Raw genomic sequence first — 18,102 nt, 5'->3', positions numbered from 1 at the left:
CTTAATCTTCATACAGAAATCATTTATGAACACCAAGGACTCCTATCAACGACAGTAGCATTTTCGTGGTTCCACTGAAAGACTAGGGAAGAAAAAACAAATATAATAATGTACTTGAGCTTACTAGACCAGCTTCAAAGACATCTCAGCAAGTCTGAAGAGCAAAAGACATTTATCTACGAGCAGTTTAACACCTGCTTTGCCATTAGACCTGGCAAAGAGGCTGCCTGAATTACTACTCGTACAAAAATTATAGGAGTAAATTAGCAATTGAAAAATAAATCATTCTGGAATAAGATGATCAAAACCCAGGAATAGATGTATCAGCCAGATCCAAGAAATCCGCCATCTTTAATAGAGTCATGGCGAATAAGGGTGATAGGTTGAAAATTTATTATGGGGACTATATTCATCTCTATGGCACGGTATTTTTAGCCAAAGAGCCAAACTCAAGTCCCATGTTGAAATATACTTTCCTGGAATTGATACTCCGTCGATCCATAAATGATGGAAACAGAACCCAGTGGAATAATCATTGTGAAAGTGCAAAATGAGCTTATTACGCCATATGAAAACTGAGAAAACCTAAGCCGAACTCAGATCTGGCCCTGCGGCTATGGCTTATCCTCTGTCAGGGTAAAACCCTAACTCAAGGATCACAAGATGTGGCCTGCTGATCAATATATAACCAACGGACACGGCTATTAGCCCCTCTCTTCAACACGTATTTACGCCTTTACCATTAAACCTTTTCGTCTACGTATCATTTAAATAAAATTTAAAATTAATTTATATTTCAAATTAAATTATACTGTATAAATATTTTATTCAATGCGCTGATTAATAATAAAATATTTCTTCCACTATTACTTGTTAATCAAAAATAATTTTTACAAATTTTAAATAGATAATTCTCATGCATTGTGCATAAGTCTTTGTAAAAAGTAGATCTCATATTAAAAAAATGTAAACAAATTATTTTTTATTAGTATAACTCATTTATTTAGAAAAAATTTATATAGAGTTTGTATCTAACATTACTTATATGCATTCAATCAATAAAAAATTACTTACTTTCACCTAAAAATGTGTTGAATTTTTTCCTTTCGTTTTTTCAATTTTTCCTGATTTCAGATGTCATATTTTTCCTTTTATGAGGGATAATGATTTCAAATGATTCAAAAACTGAGTTCCAGCTCAAGAATATAAAATATAATCAAAATCCAATTTGAAACATTTCAAGCTTGTAAATATTAAAAGTAAAATGTGTAATTTCTAGACCCTTTGCTTCTTCTTATAATTCTAAAAATACCAGTTAAGTTAATCTTCTATAATGACCTACATTGATTGTTGAAGAATTGATTTCGTGATAACATACATCGAAGCCCCAATCGTGTCACAAAAATCTGACAAGATAAATCAACTCTAATTAGATCATAAAAGCATACCAATGATTCACATCTCTCTATTAATATGACTCAATTACATTAATTGAACAAGTGTAGCCTTCTTTAAAATTTGGAAAAATTATATCTCACTTGTTAACATCGTGTTTCCACACCATTGGATTAGATTTTCAACAACTTGGTTCTTCAATTTTAGGCTTGTGAATATATAGAAAACATAAAGAGACATAGGCCTTGATGGAGGTTGGGGAGTCTCCAACGTCAAAGTCAGTATCGTCTTAATATTTTGTGCAAGTGAATGAAGAGTTTAGAAAAAGTCTTTTGTACTTGGAGATTGTTTTTTATACTTGGCTTCTGGGGTCAATTGCCCATGCCCTGCTTCAAGGGTATATGTCATCTCAGTTGTCCATTTGGTTAGAGCTCTTTAATGCAGTGTGACTTCTTAGGAGGTGTAGTTAATGTGATGTGGCTTCCTGTCCCTTCTGTCTTATTGTAAGTGTAATTTGTCAAACTCCTCCTTACTTGTTGCAAGGGCTCCCTGCATTTATTGCCCACTCGCCAGCACAAATTCTTTGAGGTTATATGTTGTATGGGGAAGGTTGGGGTGATGTGTCATTTTCTTTCCCGTATTTTGGGACTTCTCACATGATTATAACTATAGGTCAACTTCTGCTCTATGATCGGGGGCCATTATTGGGCCAATGGGCCTTTTTCGGCTGGCTTGGGCTTTCTATCTTCGGACCTAATGGGCCTTTGGCCGAAGGGGGAAAATCCCCTTACATTACTATTTAAAATTATCATTCAATTTAGAACATGATCAATAAACTTATAAAATATATCTGTTTACCGCATAACTCGAAATATAAGTTGTTTTTTCACTGTCATTTAAAATTTTAGAGAAATAGTACTTATCATTTTTACACCACACATAAAAATTAGATTTGTCATTTTTGCCCTTATATATAAACACATATATTGACGTGCGTAAATATATATATATATATATATATATGATAAGTAAAAATTTTCATTATCAAGATCGTGCTAAGTTTTGATCAATCTCAAATGAGTGATAATCATGTAGTTTTAAAGTACGAACATGCGGTAATGCCATTCTATTACAGAATATCAACTCAATTAAAACTAATATTTACATAGATAATGTTAATTAGATGACATACAGTGATAGGCGAGAATATGTAAAGTGTACCCTAAAAACACTTGATGGTTTTCCATCTCAACGACCAAACTTTTGACGATGACTGATGAGATAGGTTGCAACTTACGTTTTAAAATTAAATATTAAATAATAAATTTGAAAAGTTAGTAATCGTATTACAAAAACCGATCAAGAACCCTAGTAAACCTTGGGCGAATTTCGCTAGATATCAAATTATCAACATCATTTTCAAATTCAATGGCATTACGCCTAACTCAACTCATTAATTCAAAGTTCAAATATTTTTTATTCGAGTACCATGTATCATATGTCTTTAGCATATTGAGTTTAAAATTCAAAACGATAAAATGGGTCTCGTGATTTAACAAATTCCACCTTATAGATAATCCTACAAACCCACAAAATACAAATCTTAGAAAATGAAAGACAATTTCAAATCTAAAAGTGATTTTTCTATTTTTTTGGGTTAGTATATTTTTAAGTCGATGGATAAAGTATACTATTATCATTATTTAAATAATAAGATTTAATTCATATTATTTAAATTTAAGATTTAATTTTAAAACTAAATTATGTACTTGGTAAATTTAAAATTTATTTTATAAATTAAATTAAGGTGGATTTAACTGAGTAAAGTCAAAAGCTCGAGTAAGGAACGAAATGCTAAACGGTGGGCCGAATCTACTGAGAAGAACTCGTCAAGGTTCTTCGGGGAGTACTGAAGTAGAGGTTGAACCCTGATAAATCTGTCGTCTTTCTCTATCCGTTACAGATAATTTGTCCTCTCTCTCTCACGCTATCCCTTTCGCTCTGCCTAAGCGTTTTTGTCTCCGCTCTCTCCGTGCTCTCGCTATCTCTCTCTTTATGTATATATATGTCAATGGTATTACGTAGCTGATTGTTATCAGTCTTGAGTGAAAGGCAGAGAGAGCGAGAGAGAGAGAGAGAGACAATGAAGAGTAACGAAGAGAGAGACGGAGAATCGGCGTCGAGAAATCACCTGGTCTTCGCTTACTATGTCACTGGCCATGGTTTCGGCCATGCCACTCGTGTTGTCGAGGTCTCTCATTCCCGATTCAATCACCTTTCCCCGGATCATTCCTTTTTCCTCCTCCTCCTCTCTCCCTCTCTCTCTCTTCTTATTTTCAAATTACCTTCTCTTGAAATTTATTGCTTCTTGATCAAGATTTTCTGTTTGATCTAATAATGTTATCGTAGTGACGAAAAATCGTATTGGTAGCCTTTTCTATTCATTTTCGGAGAAATAATTTGAATTCTTAAAGTTTTTACGTCTAGAGAAACTCTTTGTTCGTACTATTGTAAATGGATAATCGGGACAGATCTCATGAAGAATTCTAATTATGAATCTTTAAAATGCGTAGGTGGTCCGGCACCTTATTATTGCGGGGCATGATGTGCACGTGGTCACTGGTGCCCCGGACTTTGTTTTCACCTCCGAGATACAATCCCCTCGGCTCTTCATTCGCAAGGTAACTTCACATTTAAGAAACAAAAACTTGTTTGTTTTCTTGGAAAATATTTTCCTAGAAAATGTCTGGGAAATTCATGTCTATATCAAAGGCTCTGTATCTACCTCACATTAGGCTGCTGTGTTTGGATGTGGAGAGATCGGATCTTGAGAAGATCTCAGATGACCTGAGTTAATCGGTGAATAATAATATTTTATAGGTCATATTGAGATATGTTTGAAGGTAAATAATTTGAGATATGAGTTTAAATATATGAGGTATATTGAGATGAGTTTAACTTTTTTTTTTATAGAAAGTTTAAAAACTAGTGAGTTCATCAATAATTAGTTTGAAATGTGTTGAAATCACTTTAACACCAAACATAGCCTATTAAACATATTACAAATGAATTCATCATGAATACTCTACCAACGTTGAGCTCCTGTTAAAGAGTGTAAGTGAATACAAAATGAAATGAGAAATATCGCTTTTGCATATAAGTGACAACTAAATAAAATGAAATATGTTATTTATATTTATGGAAAATGCTAGTCTGACCGAGAGTGAGTGCTGAGAGAATCCACCATTTTTTTTTTTTTTAACTTAATGGTTAAGTGTTTTTTAATGTGTTTGTAATTTTTTTTTTTTATAAAATATTTAAAGAGGTTTAAAAAATGTTTGAAAAAAATACAATAAATAAAAGTGCATTTTGCACTATCGGTACAATGCATGGACGTGTCACGTCCAACATTATTCTTTTATCTGAGAGAAGTGGCTATGCAAACTTGTAAACTCCACTACAGAACTGACTATTAAATACGGACACTCTGTATTAGTTACGTCTTTCTTTTTTGTGGAAAATCAGGTGCTGTTAGACTGTGGAGCAGTTCAGGCAGATGCATTGACGGTGGATCGTCTTGCCTCCTTGGAGAAGGTATACAGATACCATTCCCCCCGAGTACATAATGATGATATGGCTTTACTTTTTTCTCGTATAAATGTTAATGGATAAGTCATGGTGATTTTTTTCCTTGGAATTGGTTGTGTTTGTATCTATAGAAAAAAGAAGAAGAAGAAGTATTGGATGTGTTTTTTATTGCTACTATCATAATTATTAGAATAATGATATGGACACAACTATTTTACAATTTTGCATAGCCGCTTTTTATTTTACGAAGAGTTGTAAAAAGAGCTGTGTTTGTACCATTGCTTTTCATTATCATCGTTATTATGGTTTAATGTTGGCCTTGTTCACAATAATGATTTTCTTTATAAAGATGGATCTTTGGATATCTTTGATGGCTTCTGTGTCACCTTACATATTATTTTCCTTTCTTTCCGGGTATTCCAGTATTCTGAGACAGCTGTTGTGCCTCGCGATTCTATTTTGGAAACAGAAGTGGAGTGGCTGAACTCCATCAAAGCTGACTTAGTGGTACTATGAAACTTCTCTTAATCGTTACTGAATGGTTGGTTATCTTATATTGCATTTCATCACATCAACTTGGCCATTTCAAGATTCTGGACTAGAACAGAACGGTTTTGACAAATTTTTCATGCTTAATGGAAAACAGGTCTCAGATGTTGTTCCAGTAGCTTGTCGTGCAGCAGCTGATGCTGGAGTTCGCTCTGTTTGTGTCACAAACTTCAGGTCAGCCGATTTTTGGTGCTTATATTAAGGCTTCAGAACAATTGTCTTTATCTAAGTATACCTCTAATGAAGTAGGTTTACTTATATATATAAAAAAGAAGTAATTCAATGTCGACCTCAAGTAGTGGTCATACCTCTTATACTTACTTGAAGGACAGCAAAGCTGTTTATGGAACTATTATTGATGCTGCTGTTCAATATCTTTTGTTAACCAGGGAAAATGATGCTCTATACTTGTGAACTTCTATTTTTTTCACTCTCGATTTCTCTTTCCAATCCTAATTTTTATATTTATTTGTTTTGTCTATTAAGATTTTACTCTCTCATCCCTTAACTGGATTGTCTACAGCACCCACCCCAACCTACCACCTCATTCACTTCACACAACCACTACTCCATATGGTCTTATACTTCTTTTCATCCAACCTATTTTGTCTGTTCCTTCCTATATTTAATCGGCCTTCCTCTTCATCCAATACATTGATTACAGCACTTAAGTTTTCTGCAATTTATATCCTCATATTCCCTACTATGTGCAGTTGGGACTTCATATACGCAGAGTATGTCATGGCTGCAGGAAGTCATCATCGTTCAATTGTTTGGCAGGTGACTAAGATTTTTCTTATATCAAATATATTCTTGAGCCTTCTATTCTTGACTGAAAACAATATGGTCAATTTCTGATTGCATCTTCATTAGATTTAGTATAATTTCTAATATTATTGGCAAAACATAAATCAACTATCTCCAAAAGTGACGTGCTTTAAACTACAGGTATGCTTGTTTTGACTCTAGCTTCTTGGATACTCATAATTTAAATACTCCTGTTCTGTATACAAAATCACAAAGGTTGAACGAAGTATACTAAAATGAGATCATAAATCGATGTCTATGCTTAGTAAGTAATACTTTCATGCTACCAATTTATTCTGAATTTAATAGAGTTTTTTTAGCCCCTGGAAGAGAGATTTCATGTATGCAAACACACTTTTTTGGTCATTGTTGGATGTTCTTACCACACCAGAAAGATATATATTTTTTTTTTGATAAGTACCACACCCGAAAGATATACGGCAATGTTCTAGACAATTACCACTTTACTAGCTTCTTGATATTGATGAGCTTTTCCATTATTTAAAAAAATGTACTTGGACTATGGCTTTTGCACTCTTCAATAAAATTTTTTACCACTTAAAAAGGAAAATGTTAAACATTCCTTCCATCCTATAGTAGATTATATGCTTTCCTTTTTGGGATGTTCCAAAGTATATGTGAATTCCTAAGATGAAACCATTTATGCATTTAACTTCCCACATTAACCTTAATTTGGGCCACATTTTTCCAAAATTTGAACTAATCTTTCTTTGTCAGTCTGAAAACATTATAGGAAGAGTGTTCATTTCCTCAAAATGCATATCAGTTGTAAATCTTCATCTATTGTGGGAAGAAACTATAACATGAGGTTATAATGGCAGAGGATGTCTGTAAATTCAGTCATCACTTTCTTGGGAGTTTTTAGTTTAGCTTTTGGTGTTTGCTGGGGTTATGTTTGTCATGCTAAACTTGTTCAGTCTCTTGAAAATTGATATAGATAGCAGAGGATTATTCCCATAGCGAGTTCCTGATCCGCCTCCCAGGCTATTGCCCAAGTATGTTGTTGCATGACCACAAAGACTGGTTTTTTATTGTGCTCATTTAAACCTTCCACAACTTGATAAACTGTACTGGTACCTCTTGATGGAGTTGTCTTAAAATATCTTTAACTTTGCAGTGCCTGCTTTTCGAGATGTTATTGATGTACCTCTGGTTGTGAGGAGGTTGCACGGATCCCGAAATGAGGTTTTGGCTCACAAAACCCTGCTTAATCCCTCATTGCATTATTTAGTTCATGTTGCATTTTTTAAAATGATTTATTTGTCTTAGGTGAGGAAGGAACTTGGGATTGGAGATGATGTGAAGCTAGTTATTCTAAACTTTGGTGGACAGGTGAGTAACCAATTGACCGTTTTTCATAATTTAAAGTGATGACTACAAGTTATGCATGATGGCTAATTTCCTGCGCGCATTGCTCCTGTTTATTTATCTCTTGATAGATAACTGGTTGGGCTGCAGTGGCTGTATAATCTGTCACCTCTATAAATTTTTATTTTGTTGTACATGTTATTGCTAAACTAGTTAATGTTGTAGTACAATCTATGGTCAGGGTATGGAGTCTAGTTGCATGCACACCGTGTGATTTCTCATGTGTTTGGCTGTATATTGTTCTCATTGATTGAGAAAATTGATTATAAAATGCTAGTAGGTCGGATATTATAACAAGCTATTGCTAAACCAGTTATTGTTTTAGCATAATCTATGGTCAGGGTATCAAGTCTAGTGGCATGCATGCTGTGTGATTTCTCATGTGTTTGGCTGTATATTGTTCTCATTAATTGAGAAAATTGATGGTAAAATGCTGGTAGTTTGACTATTTGCTAGTCACAGCCAATAATCTGGAACACGTTTTCTATTCAATCTGTCTGGAGAGATGATACAACGTTAATAGTATTTCGCTTTCTCTATGTGGACTTGTTGATAATATGCCTCGTGCATTATATGCTCGCTACCACTTCTCTTTGAATTTCAACTACTGTGCTTTCTTTATCAACTTCTAATTGTACTTCTATTGACTGTGTCTCATTTGCAGCCAGCTGGCTGGAAGCTGAAGGAGGAGTACTTACCTTCTGGTTGGTTATGCCTGGTATCATTTGTAGCATATACTCTGCATCCTTTTCGTTTTCTGTAATTGATGTAATCATGCCATTGGCCTTGGTAATGACGTGTAATTTTCTTTTATTCAGGTTTGTGGTGCTTCTGACACCCAGGAGCTTCCACCAAATTTTGTAAAGCTTGCAAAAGATGCATATACACCTGATCTTATAGCTGCATCTGATTGTATGCTTGGTCGGTATAAAGTTTTTTTTTGTTTGCTGATCTTAAACAAAGGGATATGAAATATATCTAAAAGAACCCTGAACTGTTTCAGGAAAAATTGGATATGGCACTGTTAGTGAAGCTCTTGCATACAAGTTACCGTTTGTCTTTGTACGCAGAGATTATTTCAATGAAGAGTCATTTTTGAGGAATATGCTTGAGGTACAACTGCTTACTTTATTTCATCATCTTCGTCATCATGTTTTGTCTTCTTTCTTTACCCTTCCGTTTTGGTCTCCTTATCATATTAATCTCTTTCAGGAGATGCTTATCAAGAATCTAATATGCATAGAGATATTGTAACCTTTTCTGTACAGTATTATCAAGGTGGTGTTGAGATGATTAGGAGGGACTTACTCACTGGACACTGGAAACCTTATCTTGAACGTGCCATAAGTTTGACACCGTGCTATGAAGGAGGCATCAATGGTGGTGAGGTAACCTTTTTGTTGCTCAAGTCTTACAACACCATTTTGGGAAAGGACTTCAAAGAGAACAACTACTTCAAATTCTATTAATTTTTTCATCAAGCACTTCTTAAGTAATCAAAATTAGTTAGGGTTATGCTCAAAAACCACCAAGTGCTTGTGTAACTTACCAATTGTAAGAAATAACTCTGATGTCTTGATTTTAAAGTAAATAAATAGCTGAATTGGAAAGGGTTATCTATGCAGTGATTGTACCTTGCCCATGGCAACAGACCCTGCTTGAAATATGTGGGAAAGCCTGAACTTCACAAAACTCAAACCAGTGATATGCGCACCCTTTTTAATTAAGTTTATACCTTCATGCAGGTTACCAGATCTGGAAATGTTGAAGCCTGTGATTCTTTAGAATAAATCTTCAAATTTCACTTGCCAGTACTTAGGGTTCTAACAAGGAAATAGTACCTTGTTTTCTAATTCTTACGAGATCTTGATTTGCAATTGTTTTTTTCAGGACATCATACATTTATTTTCCTGTTATTTCAAGATGATATGAATTGGTTTCACAATTGTTCCTGATGCATTTTATAATTATAGGTAGCAGCTCAAATCCTGCAGGAGACGGCCACTGGAAAAAACTATACACCAGATAAGGTAGTTAGTTGAACATTTGATATGATCTTTATGGTCTGGGTTCTGGCTTTCAGTGATTTTTGAGGTGCAAGTATTTATTTTTCCTCATCATTATGACTATCAGTGTGTGCGTGCCCACACATATGTCAATCTATTGATATTAGGAAAATTGAAGAAGAATTCTGTTGATGATAGGTTCACTACCTGTGATTAAACCATGCACCATTGAAAGAAAATATGTTCAAAACAAGAGGAATACTGTTGTAGGACTCACATTTATTTTAAACAACAGTAGAAACTTTTTATTTTCCGACAGAGAACAAGACTCGTGTTCTATTTCCATTTTTACTGTACTGAAATGCAGCTTAGTGGAGTGAGAAGATTGTGTGATGCTATCATACTTGGGTTTCAACTTCAAAGAGTCCCAGGACGAGATATCTGCATCCCAGACTGGTATGCAAGTGCTGAAAATGAACTAGGTATTTCTAGTGTACCAACGTCCCAAAAGACTGAGATTAACCCCCTAATGAACTCGTGAGTTTCTCTCCCTTTCATGACCTTTTACTTTGTTTGTAAAATGAATGTTCCTACTTTGCTCACATCCTTTCATTTTTTTTTAACCAAGATGCACCAAAGATTTTGAGATTCTTCATGGAGATCTTCAAGGCTTTCCAGATACAATAATGTTCGTAAAGAGCTTGGCAGAACTGGATACTGCTTATGAGTCTGAAAGGAATGCTGAGAAGCACCTGATGCGGGAGCATAAGGCTGCTGCTGGACTCTTCAATTGGGAGGTCATCTGCTTCTGTGTTGTAGCTGTTTGGAATTTTGAAAATTTATTGTGATTTCATTTGTTTTCTTTCTCAATTGTGGCTTCAGGAAGAAATCTTTGTGGCAAGAGCACCTGGAAGGTTGGATGTTATGGGAGGAATTGCTGACTATTCAGGAAGCCTTGTCTTGCAGGTTAGTATGTCTTAATAGGCATACTATTTTCATTCAGTGCGCCTGCATTTTGCTCACATTTTATTCTTTCTAAAAAGATTCTGATATATTTTTCCCAACTTGTTTTGGTGGCATATACACTAACTCTTCTTGCTTAAATTAATTCACATACACCAATCGCTTCCTATAAACATCTTCATACCATTAGGTGGTTTAAGAAGGAAGGAAAAGAAGTTAGTAGCCACGTACTCAAAGATTGTTCTATTCATGGTGTTGTGATTCAGTATATTAGTTAATTACTTTTTTAAGTCATAAAGATGGTCATGACAAGCACAAAGAAGGTGATATTTTTTTTGCTATTTTAGATTAATTTCTCATTAGGGAGAAGATGATGTAGATTTTCGTTTTTTGGGGACATAAAACTTATATTAACATGGATGTTGTGGCAATATGAAAGTTGAAGCATTTTTCTATAGATTTTATATCGAGCTTGGGGGAAGGTTCTATTGGAAGACTTTAATTTCAGATTTTTTTGTTATAGGATTATCATCTTTCAAGTAGAACACCCATTTCTTCACCATCAATGTCTTGTTTGTTTTCACTGCAAAATCAAAATCTTTGATGTAGTGTGGCTTCAACACGCTGTGTCTATAAATATTAATTTGTATGATTTCTATTTAAAATTGAATCATGTTTTCTCTGAAAGTTAGAGCTTGTTCACAACATGTTGATTTCTAGTCACAAATATGTTGCTATATTAGCACCTGATATAGATGTAGCAAAGTTTATAGCAACTCCATTTTTCCTTTTGCATCAAGGTTTGCCTAGTTCCTTTGAAAGGTTTTTCTAATGCCATAGAGCTGGTACTATTGTTTTCTTGTTCTCTTTTGAAGTCCCTCTCTCCTCCCCCTTATCCTTTTTTCCTTTTTATTCTTTTTATCTGCTCCTTTGCAGATGCCAATAAGAGAGGCCTGCCATGTTGCTGTGCAAAGGAATCATCCAAGTAAACACAGGCTTTGGAAGCATGCCCTGGCTCGGCAGCAAGCTGAAGGACAAGGATCAACACCTGTCTTGGAAATAGTATGTGTGGGCATTCAAATGATTGCTAAGATTTTTTTTGTCAAACCTTTCATCTATAGAAAGTGGTTGATTTTTATTTTCTGGGATGGTGAAGTAATCATTTATATCGTCTCTCCCTGGGAACAAAAACCATCTTCTAAACTTTCTTGGGGGGGTTTCATCCGAAAAAACAAAGTGTATGGCTAACTGATACTGCCCATCATCATTTTTTTTTTTTTTTTTAAATTTTTGCAAGCAAAGAGTGGTTCTTTTTTAGCAGAATGTAGACTAATTTGTCCATTTGAATGGTTGAAATTTAGTCAGACTATGACATGAAGTGTGTCAAAAAGCGAAAACTTAACACTCCACCTTTTGGCCAAATCAGGTGTCATATGGTTCAGAATTGAGCAATCGCGGCCCAACCTTTGACATGGATTTATCTGACTTTTTGGATGGAGAGCGGCCAATGTCATATGAAAAAGCAAGGAAATACTTCTCACAAGATCCTTCGCAAAAGTGGGTCACTTTTCTTTGTTTGATTATCTGTGATTATATTACAATATTCTACTAAATTGGTTCCTGTTGTAGGTGGGCAGCGTATGTTGCAGGGACAATTCTGGTTTTGATGACAGAACTAGGCGTACGCTTTGAAGACAGTATCAGTATGCTGGTATAAGTTGCTCCTTATCTTGTAATAGTATATCTTGATTCTTTCATAGCCATTGCTGGCACTCCTATGACAAGCTAAAATTTGATTACATATACATGCTGTTATTAATTTCCAATATTACAAACATACAGGTTTCTTCTGCAGTCCCTGAAGGCAAAGGTGTATCTTCTTCTGCCTCTGTGGAGGTTGCTAGCATGTCTGCCATAGCTGCTGCTCATGGTAATTTGTTGTTCAAATATCCCAGAGTTAGAAAACTGTACTTTATGGACTGAATTTTGTTAGCTCTGCTCTTGTTCATCAGAAACTCCACTTCTCTCAGAAGAAGGGATTAGTAACCAATTGAGTGCCTGTCATTTCTATTACTGCATGCATCTTCAGTAATTTGCTCTGGTGAATGTGTAAGGTTGGTTCAGGGCTCAAAGGTAGAATACTTTCTATCTGAGCCATGTAACCCACCACCACGCTCTCTCCCCACTAAAAGTGAGATGTAGCCTTGGAGAAATTAAAAATGCGAAGTAACCACTCAGAGCACCATATGGCCTTGGAATGCCAAGTGTTCTATAATTTTTCAGGCACACTTTGCCAGTATCTTGAAGATGGAATAAAAATGAAATTCATTTTGCATGGTTGAGAGCCTGAAGTTTATCACAAAAAGGCATGACTGCATAAGAGAGCTAGCTGAAAACTGGCTTTAACTGTCATTGTTGAGCATGGCTTCTATATAGGTTGGATTTATCAATTGAGCTTGAAACTTAATTTAAAGTACCTCAACATCAAGCAGTATTAAGTTCAATGGAAATGCCTGATCTTGAATTCTTCCAGTCAGTACATATATAACTAGGTTTTTTCCTCGGAATTCTACCATGATTTCAGGCTTGAAACATGATAATTTATGAAGTATGCTTGTGTAAATATTAAACATTATCTCTTGGCTTTCCTCCTTCCATTAGTAGATTGTTCGGTATGTGTGGTTGATTAGAAGAACAGCTGCTACTTATTCCTATTCTACCTTGGAGAAGCAATCAACTTGAAATCTTCTACTTTACCTTGCAGGATTAAGCATCAGTCCAAGAGATCTCGCTTTGCTCTGCCAAAAGGTCTGACATTTTTGCACAACCATCTGATTAATATCATTTTCTTCATTCTAATATGCTTAATTTCTATGAAGCTTGTGCATTCATGTTATGCTATTTCATCTATTATTTCATTTTGTTGATCAGGTGGAGAATCACATTGTTGGTGCTCCATGTGGGGTGATGGACCAGATGACTTCAGCATGTGGTGAAGCCAACAAACTTCTAGCAATGGTGTGTCAGGTACGCAGAAATAAAATAAAAAACAACTCCACTTTGGTTGTTTTACAGATAAAAAACTGATGTCAGAACTTGAATTTATGCAGCCTGCTGAGATAATTGGGCTTGTAGAAATTCCTAGCCATATTCGATTTTGGGGAATTGATTCAGGAATACGACACAGGTAATACATCTATTAACATCCTTTATACCCATTCTCCTGATATATGTATGCTTGTTGCCATAATTGACATTGATTTACATTCCTTGTTTGTGTGATTTTCATGGATGAGTAAAGCTGAATTGAGCTTGCATATGCTGGATCGTTCTTTTAAAGCTTCCAAATCTCATATCGACATGTTTATTCTATGTTAATGATGGTGTGCTTTCATGTAAATGCTATCAAATGTATTTAACCTCTTAGTTCCCACGTTCTTCTGTCAAAGCCTTTGAGAGTTGTGACTATCCTTTATCACCATAATTTATTTACACCTTTTCTCTCTCATTTGTTTAAAAAATTTTATTCCAAGTTTAACGGTACTTCTATGTCAGTATTGGTGGCGCAGACTATGGATCTGTCAGAATTGGTGCCTTTATGGGTTGCAAGATGATAAAGTCTATTGCATCTTCTATGTTGCCTCAGTCACTGCCCAGTGCTAATGGGGTAAACCTTGATGAATTGGAGGATGATAATGTTGAACTACTTGAAGCTGAAGCTTCTTTGGATTACTTATGTAACCTGACACCGCACAGGTATGCCCTTTTATAAAAGTTCACCTTCTTAAGATATTTGAAAATAACACTGATTTCTCAAGCCTTAGAGTGAAGAGATCAAATTATAGATTTATTTTCTGAAGTTTTGGTCTCGTGGCCAGTTCCTTATTCAGATACCATCTTTTGTGCTCAAAATTATGGCTCTAATGGTTAGATGATCCAAGGTTTAAGTGGGATCATTTTTGGTTGTCCGACTTTGAACTTAATATGGATTCTTCCTTTCGTAACTTCTATTACAGGTATGAGGCTCTTTATGCTAAGATGCTTCCTGAGACCATGCTTGGCGATACATTTCTAAGTAAATATGGTGATCACAATGATTCTGTCACCGTAATTGATCATAGGCGTGACTATGGAGTGAGAGCGCCTGCTAGACATCCCATATATGAAAATTTCCGTGTCAAGGTTAGGAATGCTTTTAACTGTTTTTGATATTTCGAGAATTTGCATTACGAATACAATATGGATTAATTTAGTTGTTGTGCTTTATGGAAAGAAAGATTTATTAAGAGATTTATTGTTTGGTAATCCAAGGGAGAGTTTTATAATTAATTCATAGATTTATTGTTTTCTAATTTAGAGTGATCTTTTTCTGTAATTTGATCTCTGTGCGCCCGTTTGCAAGATTCGAACCTTGTATCTCCCTTTATCTCACTACACTCATTTACCACTAGTGCACACTCAGTGGATCACATCTAATTTGCTTGAATTAAAGATTTGTTGGTTTTCATTGTAACTTGCGATGTTGACCTTGTAGTTATAAGTCCTATTTTTATGACTCATGTAAATGCACTTTTCCTATTATGACTGATTCTTTAAGAGTCTGTTAAATAAGTTATTATCATTAGGAAGCCCATTGAAATATTTTAAGTGACATCTCTATATTAGATTACTGTTTTTGCCTTGCAAAATCTCTATATTTAATGGCTTTTGTTAGTAGTTTTAACTAGTTTCCTTTGTTTCTTCATATAACCATTGTTTTGAATGCTCCTCTATATATCTCTGAGAATCTGTTCATTGATTCATTTCCAAGTTTATGTTACTTTGAAATTGATTTTTAAACTAATGAATTGTTAGGCTTTTACATTTCAAATCGAATTGTAACTCTTTCCCTTCTACTCTAAATGCCTCTGTTGTTGCCTTCTTTTATTATGTTGACAAGGGCACAAATTCATCACTGAAATTAATTTTACCAGAACACGAGTGTTGTAGTGGAATCTAAACAGGGGAGAACGACCATTCTTACCTAATAAGCAGAATCACCACAGCCCAAGTACAATGGTTTCTGATCGGTCTCCTATGTGCTAATATAAGTAGTGATAATTTTGCTTATGTTACTGTAATCCATGATATTCTTGCTTTGCATTTTCACTGATGGTTTCTTTTGTCAGTTTATTATGGAATTTATCGCCTTTTGGCATTTAAAATACTTAAAAATTAAATGTGCAGCTGATTTCTCCTATAATTGAGTTTTTTTTTTTATTATTGACATTATTGCTTGAGAAATACTTGCATATCGACTGAGTTACTTCCCTCGATTGCTCGACTTACAGGCCTTCAAAGCACTTCTAACCTCGGCAACTTCAGATGAGCAGCTTATAGCTCTTGGAGAATTATTGTATCAGGTATATGAAAATTTATGGTTGATACATAGTTAAGTGAACATAGTTTGAGAAATCCACTTATGCTTAGTTATAGGATACCTCGAAGGTTCCACTTTGTAACCCTTAAAAATTTGAACTAGATATAAATGACAACAAGACTTTTGCCAACATCATTGGTTGGCTACTAGAGAAGAATTGAGCCTTGATCTTTTTTTATATACATACATGTAACATTTATTATCTGGAGTTATGATTCTCATATTGATTTCCTTCGTGTGGGAAATAAAATGAAGGAAATGGTTGTTGAAATTTAAGCATCTTTTGCAGTGTCACTTCAGCTATAGTGCATGTGGACTTGGCTCCGATGGAACCGATAGGCTTGTAAAGTTAGTACAGGAAATGCAGCACAGTAAGCTATCTAAATCTGAAGACGGGACGTTATATGGAGCCAAAATCACAGGCGGAGGTTCCGGAGGAACTATTTGTGTAATTGGCAGGAACTGTCAACGAAGCAGTGAACAAATTCTTGAGGTAATTTTTTTTTCCCTTTTCTTTAATATACTTTAATTTTACACCCGAGATAATTTGGTGATATGCTTTTTTTGGATGTCAAAATAATCTTACAATCTCTTCAGAGGAGACCTTAAAGATCCACATATTTAATATTCTTCTCTAGTTGTTTGCATGGCCTTTTCAAGTGCTGATCATATGGTCATTAAGTATTTACTGACGCATCTCAGATTCTCAATAGATTGAGCTGAAATAGACGGCAATTATGTTTATATATATATATATATATATATATGCTTTTCAGGTTCAGAATAGATACAAAAGTGCGACGGGATATTTACCATTTGTCTTTGAAGGCTCATCACCAGGCGCTGGGAAGTTTGGCTACTTGAAAATACGCCGTACCATACCAAATTAAGATTAGCTTTGAAGGAATAAACTGATTAGGAAAACAATTATGGTACGAACAATGCTGTTTTTCATTTTAGATTTTGTCATATTCATCACACATGGTAATGTGACACATGTCAATAGTCACTTATAAATTGTGTCACATTAACTTGTGTAGCAAGAGAATAATAAAATACAGAGTGAATAACAACATTTCTTTTATTATTGTATATATTAGAAATAGGTTTGGTAAGGGTTTATTTTGTTAACTCTAATAAGAAATCAATAAATTTATTTATTTTTTTAAGTTTTGACCTCCAATAATCCAGCTTTTTCCATGGTTTTAATAGTGCCTATTTATGATTGCTGCATGTAAAAATGTTTTTTTCGTTGTAGAACTATTAAAAAGTTTCAACTTTTAAAGTTATTTACTCTTTAGTGAACATGCTCATAAAGTATCTTTAAAATTAGTTACGATGGTTTTAACATTACCACTCGAAAATTTTCAACAAAAGCTTCTATTTTATACTTAAAATAAAAGACTTCGCTTTTTAGGTACCAAAAACACTTTTTTTGTAAGTTTTTTTATTTATTAATATCAATAGGCATAGCCAAGTACATTGTATGTATACAAGAAAAAATACCTAGCTAAGAATCATAAATAGGGAAATGATCCACACAAAGTCGAGAGAGAAATTAGAAACCTATCCAATTTAGACCAAGCTCGATTGAATAACCATGTGAATGATCCTCCAATCTCTTGCTTGGGACAAAGACGTGCCTCCCCCGATCTCTCTCACTTGGGAATGTTGAAGCCACTACCAATCCTCCAAGGCAAGTCCCACCAATTTAGGTTTGGCCTTTAAATTCTGGCAAAGACCCACTTGAAATCATCTACCACCTTTTTTGAAAAAAGCAACCCACAGTAAACTCCCCAACATACTCTTAAATACTGATGAACTTCGAACAATCCTACAAGAAATATATCTTAATCCCCTTTGTATTATGAAGTCCAAGATTAACACTCCCTGCAATTGAGGCGGATCACTTGACGTTACACCAACGATCCTTTTGGTGCCACTCTGACAGACCCTACACCTCTCCCAACCTTGACATTACACCAT

General features: G+C 34.8%; 1 protein-coding gene and 1 non-coding gene across 2 annotated transcripts; one reads left to right on the top strand and one right to left on the bottom strand.

Annotated features, from left to right (window-relative positions):
* Positions 1-107: 107 nt before the first annotated feature.
* On the bottom strand, positions 108-229 carry LOC122274888. The gene has a single exon (XR_006228426.1). It is a non-coding gene; the product is annotated as a small nucleolar RNA snoR77 (small nucleolar RNA).
* A 3,029-nt stretch (positions 230-3,258) lies between these two features.
* Positions 3,259-17,285, top strand: LOC122318192 (L-arabinokinase-like). The gene is made up of 29 exons (XM_043135389.1): positions 3,259-3,646; positions 3,969-4,076; positions 4,921-4,989; positions 5,407-5,490; positions 5,630-5,706; positions 6,246-6,312; positions 7,298-7,355; positions 7,478-7,545; positions 7,630-7,692; positions 8,393-8,446; positions 8,547-8,649; positions 8,732-8,841; positions 8,997-9,116; positions 9,702-9,758; positions 10,102-10,271; positions 10,363-10,531; positions 10,617-10,700; positions 11,634-11,759; positions 12,124-12,254; positions 12,327-12,408; positions 12,540-12,627; positions 13,462-13,505; positions 13,629-13,724; positions 13,808-13,884; positions 14,253-14,453; positions 14,714-14,879; positions 16,028-16,099; positions 16,406-16,609; positions 16,893-17,285. Exons 1-29 carry the CDS (start codon positions 3,539-3,541, stop codon positions 17,004-17,006), a joined length of 2,970 nt encoding a protein of 989 aa, XP_042991323.1. The 5' UTR covers positions 3,259-3,538; the 3' UTR covers positions 17,007-17,285.
* Positions 17,286-18,102: the final 817 nt, after the last annotated feature.

The sequence above is a fragment of the Carya illinoinensis genome, chromosome 8 (assembly GCF_018687715.1).
Source record: "Carya illinoinensis cultivar Pawnee chromosome 8, C.illinoinensisPawnee_v1, whole genome shotgun sequence".
NCBI classification, from domain to species: domain Eukaryota; kingdom Viridiplantae; phylum Streptophyta; class Magnoliopsida; order Fagales; family Juglandaceae; genus Carya; species Carya illinoinensis.
This window is presented reverse-complemented; position numbering and strand designations above follow the sequence as displayed.

What these genes read in the sequence shown, in the direction of transcription:
- LOC122318192 (XM_043135389.1), top strand. Translation starts at nt 3,539, where the DNA reads ATGAAGAGTAACGAAGAGAGAGACGGAGAATCGGCGTCGAGAAATCAC. An exon ending in CTTCTGGTTGGTTATGCCTG is followed by an intron (nt 8,447 to 8,546) that starts GTATCATTTGTA and finishes TCTTTTATTCAG; the next exon opens with GTTTGTGGTGCTTCTGACAC. An exon ending in TGTAACCTGACACCGCACAG is followed by an intron (nt 14,454 to 14,713) that starts GTATGCCCTTTT and finishes CTTCTATTACAG; the next exon opens with GTATGAGGCTCTTTATGCTA.